This window comes from Branchiostoma belcheri, unplaced genomic scaffold (assembly GCF_001625305.1).
Source record: "Branchiostoma belcheri isolate BF01 breed outbred unplaced genomic scaffold, Haploidv18h27 scaffold8, whole genome shotgun sequence".
In the NCBI taxonomy this organism is placed as follows: Eukaryota; Metazoa; Chordata; class Leptocardii; order Amphioxiformes; family Branchiostomatidae; genus Branchiostoma; species Branchiostoma belcheri.
The window spans coordinates 3,834,585-3,853,017 of record NW_017804464.1 but is presented as its reverse complement, the minus strand read 5'-3'; the positions used below and the strand labels follow the sequence as shown (position 1 = coordinate 3,853,017).

The window sequence follows — 18,433 nt, the reverse complement described above, 5'->3', positions numbered from 1 at the left end:
GGTTGGGGTGTTGACAAACGTGTTGAGGTTTTGACAGTACCCTACCCTCCCTTAGATACTCTACCCCAGGCAGAAATACAGTCGACCAGAAATGTTACGATCTTCTATCAGTATCACAAGTCAGTTTGGAGCTCCGTTAGTATTGCGTGGCATGTGGAAGAGTTGTCATAATACACACAAAACCATCGACCTTTTCGACGACTTCAGAGTCATAAGTCGACATAGGCTCACATAGGAAAATCGAGCACTTTTCTTCTTAATATAATGAACTATGTAACAAGAGTTCTCTTCTCAAAAAAACAAAGAAAAGCAATTTCTTGTCTTGTGAGGCACACCGCTACGCTCAGTACTCTAAGAAACGTGACGTCATTTCCCATCAGAAGAAGAAGAAGAAAGCCGTAATGAGGCCTGTGATTGGCGGAGGTTGCGGGTTCGGCGGCGAGGCTGTTTGTACAGGGGGGATGGATCGTGCAGCGGGCCTGGGACTCCGGCCTGCAGAACCAGCGGAAGGCCAACTAAATAAACAGGCGTGACAATAAAATATGAGCGGTGTGTTTAGACAAGTGACAGTTCGGAGGTGGCGAGCCCGCAGAGAAAATAATCAGGCGGGCCGACCTGCGGCGAGCCCGGCCCGAATGTCCACCACCTTCCGCGGTGCAGACAGTCGGGCTCATTAGGCTCTCCTCAATACACACCTCGCCGCCCCTTCCACCTCCCTACCCCCCTGGGGACGGGAGGGGAGGGAAGGGGGTGGGGGTGTAGGGGGGGTCATAGCATCATGGTCGCGTCGGTATCACTATCTTGTCCCCACTGAATTCTAGGCATACACCAGATGACACGAATAAATAAGCTCTGGTAATTTCCAGCCTCGCGCCGGTTTCTCACGACTCTGGGAAGTTTTGGACCCAGGGGGCCACCCCCTCCCCCTCCCATAGGGGTGACCCCCTGTCACATCCGGCAACTTGTCATCCCCCTAACTACATGCACCCCACCCCCCTCTCCAAATGACTGTGTGGTGCGGTTAGACCCCACTCCTTGAGGAGGAATTAGCGAGCAAATATCAGTCGACATTTGTGGGTGTTAGCTTACGGGCTGTGGGGCACGTCCCCCCGGCCACGCGATCTCACCAAAACCATTATCCCTGCCCGCAGCTTTCATCAAAAAATTGAAAACTTACTCCAAACCACCGACCTTAACACCCCTACGTGTGCCGAAGGCCGGGGTCTATATAGCACCGCATTTTCTGACTACGACACAAGTTCGTAGCTAACACAGCTAGCCCTCCCATCGTAACCCAAGAAGGCGACTAGAGGACATAAGAGAAGAAGATACCTCTGTTTTCCCCATGCCGACAGTGACTCGGGGCCGCCCTCGCCTTGTAGCGCCCAGTCGGTAAGCCTGGTGCAGCCAGCACTGGAATCACGCTCTCTCCCAGGACTTTTGTCGCAGCGCTGGACTAAATATTTTGCTTATAGACGATTGATTTGTGGCGAGCAGCTCGCTTATCAAGCGGGTTCTGCTGCCCAGGAAAAGTATACAAGTGGTTCAGCCTGTCCGGTGTCTACAACCCATGGCTCCCGTCACCCGAGCCTGTTGTTTGGATACTGACAGAGGGGACGGTGTAGCCTTACTCCAGCGAGAAAGACCTGTATTCTGTGGCCTGGCCGGTACGAGGGGACCGCTTACTTGTTTGTCCGGCTACCTTACACCTTTACACCGCCTGAAAACCGCCGACTTGTCACCTCCCCGAGATGAAAGACACCGAGACCACCGGTGGGTCAAAGGCGACAACAAAGGTAATTATTTTTACACGCGAAAAATTGGCACACGGAGTTGTTAGTGTACACAGTCCTCGCCCCCCTCAAGCTTACAGTCTCCAAGCTATTAACATGCCTGCGTCTCAACAACGCACGAGGGCCGGGGGGCAGGGTCGGGCGCTTGGCACACGGGATGGGGACAGGTTGTTGAAACTCCGCGCAACACATCACGAGATGTGCGTCAACGGGGCCGGGTGGTTGGAGGATATGACGTGCGGAAAACACGGAAAGGTCAGAGCCATTAGCACGAAGATGTCCCCGTGACAGTGAACGGCTAGTGTTCAAGATGTTCATCGTTTGGATGGCTTTTTTCACGTTGAACTTTTCTTCTACCGGTGTACAAAAAGCGCAATAAATCTGACTGTTGGCGAGTGCACGGTCACATACAGCTTAGCACCACTCAGTTCGTCACTTGACCTTTAGCTTTACATGTTCACAATGTCAATGTCAGGTACGTTAGCGAAATGCAAATTGGTACAGACGCGTACAGTTCTGAAATTAAGGTTTACAGAAGAGGTACATACTGATATACGTTGACATCACTATTTAAGCATTGCTTCTAACAATTCCATACTTTTTGTGTTTTTCACTTAAAAAAAGAAAGGTGTAGAGAGAAAACGAAAAAGTAAAAAAAAGACACGAAAGAGAAAAGAAAGGAAAGAAGAAGCAAATAATTGAAAAGAGAAGAAAAGAAAATAAAGAATGGGAAAGAAAGTAAAACATGCATCAAAGTAGCGCCGCCCCGTGACGTCACTGGAGTATGACGTAACACCTGCTCTCGAAGGCTTCCAGGCTTGTTTCTAGTGCTGAAGTCATACATTAGCCTCTACCAGGCTTCGGGAGGCGGCTGGAAAGAGTTGAAATTGGCCAAACAGAGAGAGATAACATTGGGTCTGCTAGAAAGTACATTTCGGGTACGGCAAAATGTACTTTCTAGTGGACCGGGCATGTTATCCCTCTATTATATATATTTGGCCAATTTCTACTCTTCCCATGGCCAGCCGCCTCCCAAAGCCTGATAGAGGCTAGTCATACATAACAGTTTCCAAACAGCCCGACCTTCCTATCTTGTCCCACGGCGATCTACAAATCTTCACCAGACATCAACCTTTCCACACTTGAGCTACGCACTGTGACGTCACTACAGGGACCGACATGTCTGACCCTATCAGGGGACGGCAATCCATCCTAGCGTGGTGAAACAAAAAACAAAATGCAGTAGAAAGAATCCCCGCGAATATTTTGACCAGGTTGGTAAGTTACTGAATAAAGAAACTCTTTTTACACAACCAAGTCGTTTTATTCACAGCCGACGTTTCGGCACCTGTGCTGCAGTGCAATGTGAACCAGTCAGAACTGCCCTGAGGAAGGTGACGGACGGTCACCGAAACGTCGGCTGTGAATAAAACACTTCGTTTGTGTAAAAAGAGTCTCTTTACTCAGTAGGAAGAAAATCTGCCTGAAAATCTATTGGACAATAGAAAAGTGTCTATCGGATCATTGTCTTCTAAGATCTGTTGCGCAAATAAAACGAAATGCACAATAGTTGTTTTCTGTTCTAGACCTATAGCTAGATCTACATGATAGTACATCCTTGGACTTTTTCGTCTCGGTCTGTATCTTTCGCCAGTCACTCTCCGCGGTTCCAGCATCCAGAACTGCATGTATAACGTTATCATGATTAATATTTATAATAATAATTAGTTAAATCTTAATGCTTAGTCAACGCGCATGGCAATCAGATATTGGTGACTGTAAACACGTCTTCATTCAAGGATGAGGTTTTTTTATGTTCTAGACGAAAGGCAAACCGTTAAACTAAATACTATATGATATTTTTTTTTAAATTGAACAACACAAAGTGGTAAGGCACTCCTCAAGTAGCTAAGACTTGTTTTGACGCTACCACTTACACATAATGAGAGGATGCAACAACCAATCCAATATAAAGGAAATACAGATGATGATACAATATGAAACACTACGTAATAAAGAACAAAGATGTTGGATATGATCTTGTCTTGTCTTGTCTTGTCTACTGAGCGTTTTTGTGCTATGGAAGAAAAACAGAGTCAGTGCAGCCTAGATGAGCTACATAAAGGAAATACAGATGATAATTCACATGTAACACAACGTAATAAAGAGCAAAGATGTTGGATATGATATTGTCTTGTCTACTGAGCGCTTCTGCGCTGTGGAAGAAAAACAGAGTCAGTGGAGCCTAGATGAGCTGTGATGGAGAGAACGTTTCTCACATTTCAGACGACAGGTTTGATTGTTTGAAGCAATTTGTCAATCTCCGCCTGACGTCATCAATGTCACTTCGACGTCAGAAAAAATGGCGGCCGGTAAACAGCCTCCGCACATTCTGGTGATGTCATGACATTCCCGTCATGCCTGTCGCGTCAGCTGCATTCTGGCGGGCGGGGAGGAGGGGGTAACAACCGTGGGAACCCTCACTGTCACAACAGGGCAGAAATGTGAAGTGGGGGCAAGTCCTGTGTGGCTGGGGGTAATCTCCAAGCAGATCTGTGTTGTATATAGGTCCCGTTCCACCCTGTGCGGAGCATAAGGGTGGCGCCCATCTTCATTTCTGGAGCCCTTGGGCCACACAGTTGTGCGAGCACTATAGCAGGGGGTTGTGTGTTGACCTTCCCATACTCTTTCTCATATACGCTGAGTGCTCAGCAGAAAAAGCAGTATGTACCACTTTTTAAAGTCTTTGGTATGACCCGGCCGGGATTTGAACTCACGACCTCCCGGTTACAATGCGAGCACTCTACTGGTTGTGTTGTATGCAGTTCTCAAAGTTTATTCGCTTATCGCGTTATCGAATTAAAAAAATAATAAACAGAACACATCTTCAGGAATAAAGTGGCGATTATATTGGTCTAGAAACGTTTTACATTGGTACTCTCTATTTGCATACGACCTTAGGCCCATGAAGGGCATATAGGGTATAACTTTAATAATAGGATATCTTTTCCAACAACGGTAGCGCTTGTATGTGAGAGATCGAAGATTGTAACATCTGTCAGTGTATTTTTACTTAGTAGGACTAGGCCAGAACCCTGCTATATGGAGAGAGTTATGTAGACATATAGTCGTTATGGAGGTCATAGTCAATTTATGACTTGTTATGACTGCAGCATCCGAAGCCTTGGTGGTCTCCGATTGGATGTCGGTCGGGAAGACAGACTCACTGCGCCGTTAAAAATCAACTGATGAGGAGATGATGACGAGGAATGTGGACAAGATAAAAAGTGCTCATCACTCTGATCACGTGATGACAAGATGCTGGAGTTATCTGTTATGAGACTGACCACATGCCTCATGTGTTGAGCAGACCCGAGTTGGAAACGATCAGAAAATACCTGGTGTAGATAAAGTAAGTCCCCTTGACACCAGACTCTTCCTTCAACATAATAACGTAATTTCTTTTAGTCTGTACCAGACGAACTACACTGGCTATATATAGGAGAATATTTGCCAGGGGAGTTTGGCCGCCTTAGGGTTTGACTGACCGGAAAGAAACAACCTTCCGCGGCCGGACTCCCCTGGCCAATTTTACTCTCCTTTTTGCCGAATTCTACGTATACGATCCGTATTCCCGTAGAAAGGCCTGGTGGAGGCTACATTTCTTTATTTATTTCACGTTTGTCTCATATCGTTTGTGTTGTTTCAAACTATTTGTAAACCTGTTTTAGATTTTATGTATGGTTCTACTGGTCTTTTTTTTACAGCAGACATACACCGAATCCCTCTACAAGACCGTCAGTAATGTTTTGATGCATGTTTTCTTCAGATACGTTCTGCCCATGGGATGTCTGGTCCATCCAGCGATTCAGACCTTCAAAAAGTACACCAGCCGTCTTCTTGTGGGGTCCGCGTCTTCCTAAGGTCCCAGTTCTGAGAACTTGACAGAAAAGAACGAGTAGACGACGTTATCTGTGACGTAAAAGTTGTCCAGGTGTACCTCCGAGCGCACAGAAAGGATCTGTTTTCTTATGATACAGACCAGGAGACTGGGACTTTCGTTTACATAAGATATGACTGTGTGCAATGAATCATGAATATAATGATTAGAAACACCATTCAGAACAGGCAAGTCAAGCCAAAAGCAAACAAATCAACACAGTGACCAGATAACAAATTCTTCGTGTTGCTCAAGAACACCGAAACCTTATATTCCGAAACCTTACATTCCGAAACCTTATATTCTCCAGCTTAGCCTCTACAAAGCACCGCGGATCGCTAGAAAAATAGTAGCAATTGGCCAGAATAAAGGGAATAGTATACCCGGGGAGTTAGCCGGCCAGAGAGGGCACATTTTGCTATTCTCTTTATTTTGGCCAATTTCTATTATTTTTCCAGCTATCCGCGGTGCCTGATAGAGGCTATACTTTGGTCTTCAGTCTCCACCCCCCTCTAGTCAGCCTTTAGCTTGAAACTTCCATAGTTTATGAAACCTAGTTCTTGCCTATGTCAACAAAAAAGACAGGAGAACAGCAGATTTAATTCTGATCTAAGCCCGCCTCTTGTATAACGCCCATCGCAGCAAATTACGGGATTGTGGTAACCCCGATATAGATGGCTATCTGTCCGGGCCTGGTCAGTGTGTAGTGGTGGTCCGGGCCGATGACACCGGTTATCTGGTCCACTAGCCCGTATCTAGTGTCCAGACCACTGATACTGGACAGGTGAATGGACGAAAGGTCTCCCCGCTAACTGGTCACATTTGTGGCTGGCGATAAGCGGACACATCGCTGAGATACTAGTATATATATCCAGACCACACATACGATCAGCGAACCGAAGAATTCATGTAACGCATATCATCATGACTTCTTTGGGCTATACTGTTACAAAAATGATGATTTGATTAAAGTTGATACGGCCTTTGCGTCCGGTAATGAGAAAGTTGAATGTACAGACTTCTGTGGACAACAGTAATGAATTAGCCTCTACCAGGCTTTTGGAGGCGGCTGGAAAGAGACATAACATACCGAGGGAGTTGGTCCGCTAGAACGTACTCGGGTGCGGCAAACTGTACTTTCTAGCGGAACTCCATTGGCATGTTATCTCTCTATTTGACCAATTCCTACTCTTTCCAACCGCCTCCCGAAGCCTGATAGAGGCTAGTAATGAATTACTAGTACTTTTTTTTTTAAATCGCAACAGCAGGTAATTAGACCAAAAGAAAACTAAGCTTTCATGCTTTCCCGAACTAAAGTCACATTATGAAAACATGTTAAAATCGAAGTTAGATATATGTTTTTCAATTGTTGCTCAGCAAAAGAATAACAACTTATTGGCACGAAACAACATCACTCTGAAACAACATCATGTACTTTCCTAGACTCGAGTGTCATTTGCGAAATGCGCTTTTCTTCCAGAAAGCTTTGAAAAAAAATGTATCTTTTCTCTCTTTGAATAGGTCGCATATAGAGTCTAACATTACTAACATCCTGGAGTAAATATGAGCAATGAAGATGACACGCAATGTGTTTGAATAACAAGCCCATCTAACACCGGCAGTGGAAGGGAATATAGCAACGTAAAGTAAGAACGGACACCGGTTCAGTCATATCTAAGGCATGTAAACATCTTTCAGGTCAGTTGGAGATTACAAAGATTATTTTCAACCCAAAGCCGGGGCATTTTTCTTTCCGTATTCGCTTCTTTTCGTGTCATTCCGTCCGTCTAAGTCTCGGTTACATCCCCGGTGCCAACCCAAACGCAGGTGGTTGTCTCAACCGGAAGTTGGCCATGGGAGAGTGCCCGTGCCATTATTTCAGGTGTTTCGATGTTACTTTTAGGGAGACCACTCTTGATCTAGCATGTCGGAGTTTTGAGGCGATTATTGTGACAGATGAAATCCCGGGTAGGCCCCGGACAAATCCTCCGCGTCAATCAGCGCAGGAGAGCGGGGTGAGTGTGTCTCAAGGGCGGTGCGTCTGCAGACAACCTCGCTTCACGCAACTTTGCGGACATGAACTTGCCTTTCGTCCTTGCAATGTCTTGAAAAAATCACTGACAAGACAATATAAAAGACTTCCGAAAATAGTTTCATCAGGTTGGGAAAGTATAGGATACAGAGGGTTTCTTTTACACAACCAATTCTGTCACCCAAAGTGCAGAACTCCAGTCAGAAGCGCTGAGGAAGGTGGTTGAGAGACACCGAAACGTCAGCACTTTAGGTGAGAGACGTGTAAAAGAAAACTCATGTATCCTGTATAAAAGACTGGAAGACGCTTATACACCAAAAAATGAATTTCATCGAGTTCTATATTGTCTTTGCGTTATAATTCTAAAACATGTTTCAAGCAAGGAGGTTTGAACCTTATTGTTTTAAGCAATAACGCACTTTTTTGAATTTCAAATGAAGCACCAAGGTTTGGCTTTTTTAAAACCGCCATCATTAAAACAAAAGAGTCATGACAAATTGTCTTGGTGGTGAGTGACTTTGTCCTTTCGACCGTCTCTCTCTTCTGCATTCACTCCTCAGTGACACCTGTGTGAGGGAGAGCCTGGGACTGTACCATTCGCTATGATGGGGGTGTTCAGGCTACCGATTCTGTCATAATACCGGCTTGTATACCACTGTTAATGTTGTGACGGTTGGACTGAATATTATGAAGTCCTAGACCCTCCCCTCCACACACACGTTTCCTCAACCCAGGTGGCCCCGTCCATTCTGACTTCGCAGGTGCAAGACCCCCGAGTCCCTCGCCCCCCTCCCACCCCAAAAGGGGATGCCAGCCCTACTGAAGTGTTTGTTTCCTTAGCGTTTGCTGGCTGACTTCAGCGAAAAGAAACATTTCGACTTGATTATGGTCGGCTTCGCCGGTGGTCCGGACACTGAGCATTCCCGCCTAATCGTTGCTTGTCACTATAGATTATACAAACCCCGGGCTTTGGGAGCGTGTTTACGTATCACAGTACTACCAACCTTTTATGGAACGCTTGCAAGTGGGGAACCAAGACCACAACACAGTCACCGTGCAACATTTTTTTACGTCATTGTAGATTCAACTCCACAAGGAACCCCAGTCCTATCACAAAGTCACACCAAGTTCTATTAAAACTGAGGTTTTCAACTGTTTGTTGTTATACCGAAATTTTTAGAGCATGAAGCTCAGAAGGAGCGTCAGCCCAGGCTAAAGTTGCTAGGCCGACAGCTTTACAAGTTAAAGCACTTCTTGTTTTTCGTCCACTACAGTACTGAGCCCGGTGTTCCGGTATTTCTACATCCACAGACTGACAGTTTTCTGACTCTTTTCTATGACAGGAACATTAAGGCTTATTTCAACCTTGAGCTCCTTGAAGAGTGATTTTTGCTTTGAGACCACATTTCTGACCTAATCTCCAAGCAGATCCTAGGGTGACAAAAGACAGTATCAAATTGGCCAGGCAGTATCATATTGGCCAGAGAAGGTCCATACGCCACGCAACCCTTTCTTACCAATGGATACTGCCTGGCCAATTCGATACTGTCTTTTGCCACCCTAGGGCATCTGCTTGGAGATTATTTCTGACCAACTTCGCAAACAATTAAGTATTATGATCAAGTTCGGATTGTTTCTTAATAACGTATCAATGTTGTTTTCACGAAATTCTATCCATGTGGTCTTCTACACATTTATGTCCAGTCCACCATTTTAACCCGAAGGTCACAACCTGAAGGACCTTTTGGTTCAGTTCGTCTTCACCACCCACAGAGCTGTCCCACTCAGGGCCTCGGCACCCTCTTCACATAAATACTTAGACGATAGACATCCTTTTATCATTGTTCTTATAACGACATGTACTCAACCTGACTGTCTCGTCGAAGGGCGAATTTTGAACCCGTTTTGTATGCTTTACATTTGGGGATGAGAAGCGGCAGCTGAATGCGTGGAACGTAAATAGAAAGATATTATACGGTCAAAGTTATAACTCATACATATACTTTTGTATACTGAAGATTGATAATAAAAGGCGTCAGCTGAAATGAATGCGCGGTACTTTTAATGCGGTTTGACCTGTGTGAACGTACATGGAATTTTCGTGTGAACAATATCTAGCAGAGAGTGTAAAAGCAACCTACGACTCTTCAGTTAGTATCAGTGATATCCCCTCAAAGGTTTGCCTAGTATAATACTTTCCAAGCAGAGGTTTGGGTTTGGGGTTATTTTTGACGTGTTATTAGGCTTTTTTTTATTGTGGTTTCCTTTTTGCACTGGAATTTTTTTGTTGGGTTGGGTGAAAAAAAAAAACCCAGTGCAAAAAACAAACCCAGATAAAAAAAAAAGCCTAAAAGCACGCCAAAAATTAACCTAAAACTCAAACCTCTGCTTGGAGAGTATGTCGAGAGTAGCGCTATCTTCTAACACCGTAGCCAATCTACGATTTTTTATGAAAAAAATTCGGATGCAGGGGATATTCTGTCTGCCTTTTCTGTCTGATGCATTTTTGCCGTCTGTGTAAAAATGACCTATGCAAAGGGGAATAAATACTGATCGATATTCCAATGTTCCGTCGAAGCATACATCTGTACTAGCTGTCTGAACACCCAAGTATAAAAATACGTAGTTAGCTTTTTTCACATAGCAGACACCATTGTTATCCAAGCGAACTACAAGTAGAAGTTAACGAAGACCTGTTGATCACAAGGTCGCTATCTATTGTTAATGTGTTTGTTACGGGACAAGTCGGAAAAATAAAGGTAGCGGCGATGTTTATGCAAACTGTGTTGACACTGTGGGTAACCTGTTATTGGACAAACGCAACATCGGTACCAACAAGTTCCGAATGCAACTCTCCGACTCAGACACAGTACTGCCTGATCGACAATTTTAAAGGCATCCAATGCAATTGAAAACCCGAATTTTCAAAGCCAATATTCTAGTCATTTATCTACATACTGAGTTGAAACCACACTATCCCAATGTATATTGACAATCATAGAGCCAATATTCTTACAGAAAACGGTAATTGGAAGGGCCCTGGGCTGATATTTAGGGTACCACCCAGAACACAAAGGACTCATTTTGGGGTTTGAAAACAAACGCAAACGTCGGTCTGAGACATCCCTCAGAGAGTGCCGCCATGACAGTGATCACCTGTACGCTAGCCAGGTGTGTTGGCTCACGGAGGACTAGCATAGACATGATACTCCCACGATTTTCAGAGAAGTCTTACAGGTGGGTGTAGGAAACCTTATATATGTTTGCCCTCCTTAGGATAACAAGACATGACTACGGCCATACTATCTACGTGGCATTAACGTTGTTCACGAGTTGTAAAAATGTATTAAGATTTTAGCTCTTTGTCCAGTATTGAGAACACTCATCATTGAAACAAAAGGTCAAACCAGAATAAGATTTCATTTCTATTGTAGCCTGGATAAGAAGTGTACGTGTATCAAGTGGAGGAACGTCGCCATTTGGTCGCTATACCTACATTTCTTCATTTAGTATCGAAGGGAAACCCGTATCACTTTCTTGTTATACACAAAGTTACCAAGTCTAAAAGATGTATCACCATCGATAGAATGGCTTATATGGTAAAATATGTGCAAGCCGTTAGCGTCGTTTTGTTTTCACTATTCTGTCTCATCCCCAGACAACCTTTTGCCTTTTCTGTCGCTGTTGATTGTAACGTGGCGATGAAAAGGGCACGGCGTGTCAGAGACCACGACACGTCTTCTCCAGGATGTCACGCCAACCGACATGGTCTAGTCGCAACGGACGATATCCTAGGAAACACATAATAACCTCACTTGCAGGGGGAAGACGTCGGGACTTTATGGAAAGGGTATCCAACATGAGTTTCTCACATACAACACCGTTATGAGACCACACAGTGGGAAAGTCTGTTACGTTGGTTTCTACTGCTATGGTAATGACATCTCGTCTGAGATTCTTATACAAGTTACATTAACAATATAACGTTACACATTGTTCTTATTCATGCAGTTAGTAGGTTAGAGACACACGTCGTAAAAGTAAAACTGAAATATGACTGATTTTGTATACAAGTGTGAGCCCCAACTCATATAGTTGCTTCCTTGCCCTGTAAGGGATATCGGGGTTATCAGCCCTTGATAATAACCCAAACAGACACGACAGCCGGTATTATAAGTGATAAAAGACAGCAGACGCCCGGATGGAGTGAAGAATCGGACGCGCGCGGCCTTTAGACCTGTCTGCTCTAGCCTCCAAAGCAGGCTTCATCTGTAGCTTCTTCGCTATGTTGTTAATGCAAGCAAGCACGCACGCACGCACACTCACGCACGCACGCACACACCTGAGCTGGGGTGGAGGCTATGCCTGCTCGGCGCAGGGCCGGAGAAGAGGCTGGGTTGGAGGCTATGCCTGCTCGGCGCAGAGCCGGAGAAGAGGCTGGGTTGGAGGCTATGCTTGCTCGGCACAGGGTCGCAGATACGGCAGCCGGAGACAGACTCGCGGCGCTGGCGGCTGCCCCCAGCACACATGCCACACACAGGCACCGGCAGAATGGAGATTTAACGGATCACAGAGAACATCAACACGGTCTGATGTGATATCTGCGCCGCACTCCTACTTACACCTGGCATGTCAGGGGTGGAGAGTCAAACGTGGTCAAAGCTTCCCTCTCCAATTTCCTACATTTTTATGTGACTCATACTTTAAAACTTGCCGCAAGATACCGGTACCCTATGCCTTAGAATTGAGTACCTTCTGTCAGTTCTGGCAGCCAGAAAACATCACGATCTGCCGTTCAGACATCTACTTGGAGTCTAAGTTTAGCAAGTTTTAAACCTCGTGAGTCATGACACATGTATTTTGGCTGGAGGGATGAGTTAGGGGTGAGGCCGGGTCCTCACTAATTGAGTCAGGATTAACATAGGTCTGTGCAGTGCCGTATACGTAGTTCTAACAGATCATATCACGAGATAACTTCTACTTAGGAATCGAACCAGGGATCAGAAGAATCTGTAGCAGCCAGCTGGCCATGGTGTTTGGGAGACGGTATTTAGAAAATAGTCGGCAACATGTTTCCTGTTACTAGAGTACTCTACGTTGGTGTTTTTTCTGGAGCGCTCATCATCATGCGGATATCTGGTAGATTCTTTAATGTTGAAAGTTATGATTCAATGATTGTGTATACTAATTACAGCGACGTGTGTGTGTTGGGGGTTGATTATGATTGTCAAATTAAAAGGGTCGTGGTATTCTTGAATCAGTCAATTTTCTTCAAACTCTTTCTTTTTTACACTCCTCAAAATACCTTTGCCCTGTATCGCACACACTTAGAAAGCCAGTTTCAAACTAAAATCTATTATATAGAATAAGCCTGTCTGAAGTACAAGGTACATGTAGATCTGAACTGTACATGTGTTGAATTTTACAAAATTACAAAGTTTTTATTTCATGACTACAGGTCAGGTATGGGTGGGGTGGCGGTGGGTGCCCTGGGTTCGAGATCTTGACATGGGTACCCTGGGTAGGAGTCGCATGACAGGTGGGGGTAACAAACCGCTGTATACAAACAATTTGTCACGGCGACCTATTAAAGAAACGTCAACAAAACATGGCGACATTTTCAAGAGCACCCGTACATCCGGAAGTAACGCCAAACAAATACGGGAGAAATACGTGTTTGTAAGAAAATATATGTTATGTTACTAAGAAAGAATATGCCAAATATTTACCTATTTACATATCAATCAATAGTTCGTGCTTATAAACCTGCATTTCTGCACAAGTTCTCTAGTGTCATTGACGAAAGGTAGTGGATGCTTGCTACCTGAAACGTCTGACCGTTTCCAAAATCATATCCAGTTGCTTGAGTAACTGTTTTTTGGCGTGATCTTATTAGCTGAATGCCTAACTTCCTTCACCGAAATATCTCAAATCGTGCCATTTTCTTCTGTCCAGTGACAAGGTTGTGTTGTCGAAAGAAACTAAGAAACTGAAGAACACGAATAAACATACATGCTGACGTCGTCCTGATATCGTACTACTCTGACACCAATAAAACTGAAATAGTATAGCTATCATCTCTCTTTGTTCATCTCTCTGTGTACCGATGTAACAATTCATTCTTAGAACTATCGCAGAGTGGAACTCGCTGTCACCAAGTGCAGTAGGGGCATTATCATTACATAGCTTTAAACAATGTTTAGGGTTAGATGTTCAAGGGTTAGGTGTAACAAGTCGTTCAGTATTTTGTAGCCAGCTGCCGCCGCGCCGCGTGCCTGCGAAGCTGGTGTGTTACGCCAAAGGGCTGTTAATATACCGGCTATTCAGATACAGATTTGTGCAGTCTAAAGGCCTATGCGTGACTGTTTATCTGAATCTGAGTACAATGTCGATGTTGGCTAAGGACGTTCCTGTATCGTTGTTGATGCCCTGTGTGTGACTTACAACACCTACTGTCCCACCCACCCTGACACCGATACCCTCCCGCCAGAACGGTAGCTCTCGGCGCCCGGCAGAATGATGGTGACAAATGACTCTGTGGTTCGTTCAGGGCCCACCACTGAAAACCAAGGCTACTAGTACTATATACGACTTATGATAGTACTAGCTGCTAGCCTCCTTTGCAGACTTCTGAGGAGGTGGCGTTATTTTTTTCCGGGAGCGAAACCGTCGAAAAAGAGATGGTTTCACCAAGGAGCTTTCATCTAAAAGCTCCTTGGTTTCACAAAACCGTCTCTCCCCGGCAAAGTCCCTCGGCGGCAAAACCGTCCCTCCGCGGCATACCAGTAACTTGCTCCCGAAAAAAAATTAACGCCACCACTTCAGAAGTCTGCGAAGGAGGCTACGCAGTTGCCTTCTTCGTGACTCATATGAGTTTAGGTTGTGGTTCGGTCTTGTATAAGCAGAAAACCCAGGAATGCAGTAAAAAGTGGTCCGTTCAGGCCCGGCACTGTACTGAAAACAAATGCTACTAAATTTGACTTTTGAAGGTAGCAGTTGCATTCGTCGTGCGATTTTTCTTTAGTCGTAGAATTTTCAGCTAGAACAGAAACGGCCTTCGACCAGGTGCTACGACGACCTTTTCCGTCTCTATACAACTCTTGTGCGACAGGTTTACAACTGTGACAAGTGTGACAGGAACATGTGGTTTACAGGCAGCTTTTTAAAACTTTAGACTCCGCGACACCAAATGTACGTGAATGACGGTTTCTTTACAAGAGCACCAAGTGTCGTAAAATTTGTTGATATCGTAAAGGGGAATCGTTAAGAGGTTTTTGCTTTGAGGCAAACTGTTTTAACCGGTGACATCTTGCAGAATGTCGTAAAGTCGCCAAACATTTGGTCAGCTGCAGTCATCTTTTCTTGTCGTATATCTCATCTGGCACTACATCATTGCCTGGTTGGCCTCCTAGTTACTCTATAACCCAAAGTTGCCACACAAGTAGAGTTGAGTCATCGTAGCTGCAATTCTTCAATGCTATAACATTACCTCATTCCAACCAGCCAATCACATTGCTTTATTTCTGTGATTGACACTGGCAATGGACGAGAAGGAGGTGCATATATTTTTCATTAAAAATGCATCTCTAGCGGCCAATCAGGTATCTAGATATTTGAATAACCGCAGAAAGGGGGAAATCGTGCAATGATACCCTGAAATCTTGAAGGTTTTCTGACTGAACGTTCTTCTTAGATATTTTCCATTGATGATAAACATAGATAGATCAACCGGATTGTTCTATTTCATGTCATGGCAACTCGGTCCATCACTCTTTGCCTTTGCCTCTTTGACTACATCGTTACAAGAAGATCAGGTCTTCAGTGGCAAAAGAAGAACCAACTTACATCCAACAACAACGTTGACCTAAAACCACATCTTTGAACAAAATCCAACTTTCCGCGCAGCGAGGTTTGATCGACAGGTGAATGTGACGACACACCCTTGTAAGTTGACATTCTTTCTGAGTCGACCACCCGCGAGCCCTCGCACTGAGGATACAAACCCGATCCCAAAGAATCAGGCAATTTATTTTACTGACCGCAAATTTGTCTCAATTTCCATGACAAGGAATTCCCCGGGGAACGGCTATGTCCACAACCTGTCCCGGAGGAAAAAGATACAATCCCCGGATGTGCAAACGTACTTTACTCGGTTTGTGTTGAGATACTGCAGGAGTGGGTACACTTCTGGTCAGGTAACGTAGCCTAGCCTCTACCAGGCTTCAGGAGGCGGCTGGAAAGAGTAGAAATCGGCCAAAGAGAGAGATAACATGCCAGGGGAGTTTGTCTGCTGGGAGAGAACATTTTGCCATATATGCCAGGGGAGACAAACTCCCCTGGCATGCTATCTGTCTATTTGGCCGATTTTTACTCTTTCCAACCGCCTCCCGAAGCCTGGAAGAGGCTAAACGTAGCCAGGGTTGCCATAGTATCGACACTAAGGCCACAGCAAGTAATTTGTATGGATGACGTACATTAATTTTGTTGCCCACTGACGTCAGTGGTGTACATGCCGAAAATGGGCAAAGATATCTGTTGCTATGGCGAAATGTGGATGGCAGATAAATATGAAGAGAGGAGACAAGACAATGCCCTGGTTAATGGTTTGTCTTCTACTTTGATGCAGTGATGTATTTCATTCCCTTTATATCTGATGGTGGCTGTGTATATGTAATGTTCCCACTGAATCAAAACCATTTGTACAATGATTGAAAACTTTTATTTTTCAAAGTTGTTTCAGTGAGACATGAATGTTGTAACAGCAGGCAGTAGATCTAAAACTACCACATTATAACATTTTTTTTGTTTCAGTGAGAAATTGATGTAGTTGGCAGCAAACATAGCACAATATAAGTATCATTTCTTGTTTAAGAAGGTTTCTGATGTCAACGTTTGGAAATGTTGGAATTTTTGGGGGGCCCGCCTTATTTTTTTCGCCCTATCGCATTAGATGTGGAGTCTACGGAGGATGTCATCCATAAAATTTACTTGCTGTGGCCTAATGTCTTCTGACGACTCCTGGCGCGCTTCCTCATGGGAAGGTTTCAAGTTCATCCGGGGATTTTCTTTCAAATAGAACCATAGTCTGAACCGTTTTGACACATTCTAGCATCACTTGTCCACACAACAGTCTATATTTCACTGTGCTTTCATAAATCAGGCCTCCTCTCGCCACAAGAGCTGGAGAGAATTGCAGCCAAATGGTTCTTCATGTGTCCGTACGGTTTATTTTCATTGGTGGTCGTTCGGTGAGATATGCCCTCTACACCGTCCGGTAAACATTCCCCCCAAACCCACCGCTTTTCGGGTGATGAGGTCACAAACGACAAAATGTTTATCCTGCCCCGGGCCTGCTGGGTAACCTCAAGGGCAAACGGCTCTTCAACATTTTTGTTTATATTTAATGCTTCTTATAATTCCTAAAAAGCTTGTAAACAAGACTTGCAACTTATATGTTGAAAGGAAGTACATGTAAAGGGAGGTTAAACTGAAAGTATCGGTTCAAATGTTAAAGAACGAAAAACAATCGAAGATGCTCATGATGTCTTTCCTTTGTGAAGGACGCTCCAAGCAGATGTTGCGATGATAGGAAGTCACGTTTTCAGTCCGCCCGGTCTTTCCAAGGAGGTTATAACCTCCTTGGTCTTTCCGACACCTAACCATCCCAACATCTGCTGGAAGTGGTACAGGGAGGGACACTTTTGGGTGTTATTTACAACAATCTGGACGCAGCGGTAGAAGTTTTACAAGTTGGGACGGTTGCGTGTCAGGAGGACTGACGGAGCGGCCAGAAAAGTTACGATTTCCCGCCCAACATCTGTTCTGAGATTAATCCCGAGATAGCAGCAAGTTCCGCGTGCGAGCGGCGAGGCCAGTAAAACGTTTATTTCCCCAAACTCTAGTTTAATCCTAATTTGTTTATTGCGCTTGAAGGTCGGCATTCCGTCCTGGCAGGGCCACCTGGAGCAGCGGAGCCTCCTCCTAACCCCGCCGGTCCTGGCGCCGCCGCCTTCCGCCTGACAACATCTCCCCTCCGCCCAACGTCTCTCCCAAATATCTGCAGGGTTATAAATATCAGCCAAAAGTCAATATGATTAGAGAAACAAATAGAGCGCACAGAACGATAATAAACACGCCCTGGGGGCCTGGCAAGGAGAGACAAGTCTTCAATAACAAGTTTGATTTCGAACCAGACTCCTTGCTTTTAGTTCTCACGTATAAACGCTTCAATTTTAAGGGGTGATCATTCTCTGTTCTTCTGCTTTTATCCCGTAATAACAGAAATGTTATGTCAACAAGCAGGGGATGTAAAAGGAATGATGATATGGTTTTAAAAGTACACAAAACTTGGGAGGTCCGGGAGGAAGAGACGTGAGGATGACTATACTCCGGAACGGGCGTGTCCTGTTTAGCGAGGGAATTATTTTCTTTTTTCCTTTTTTGCACCCGCTGTAAAAAATCGCTTTGCTTGTCGTTCACAATAGACGTTTTCTTCGTGGTGGGGTTTCAATCAGTCACATTCCTCTATGATTTTCTTCTTTTTAATCGATGCTACATGATCTATGATAAAACCGACCATTAATGAGGATCGGGCGACCGTTTCTGTCAACCTAGATCTCTCCTGAAAAAGCACAGGTCTCAAACTTTGGGATCATTTCCTTCCAATTT

At 44.7% G+C, this 18,433-nt stretch overlaps 1 protein-coding gene and 1 long non-coding RNA gene across 2 annotated transcripts in view; one reads left to right on the top strand and one right to left on the bottom strand.

Moving 5' to 3' along the window:
• LOC109486103 (protein patched homolog 1-like) overlaps positions 1–1,391 on the bottom strand; it is a 67,771-nt gene extending 66,380 nt beyond the window's left edge. Inside the window, exon 1 of the mRNA XM_019789790.1 lies at positions 1,333–1,391. Within this exon, the coding sequence (XP_019645349.1) occupies positions 1,333–1,347 (15 nt within the window). The 5' untranslated portion in view covers positions 1,348–1,391. The remainder of the gene's footprint in view (positions 1–1,332) is intronic.
• Positions 1,392–1,701: 310 nt separating this feature from the next.
• On the top strand, positions 1,702–6,005 carry LOC109486204. The gene is made up of 3 exons (XR_002141180.1): positions 1,702–1,796; positions 4,967–5,205; positions 5,623–6,005. It is a non-coding gene; the product is annotated as an uncharacterized LOC109486204 (long non-coding RNA).
• The last annotated feature ends 12,428 nt before the right edge of the window (positions 6,006–18,433 follow it).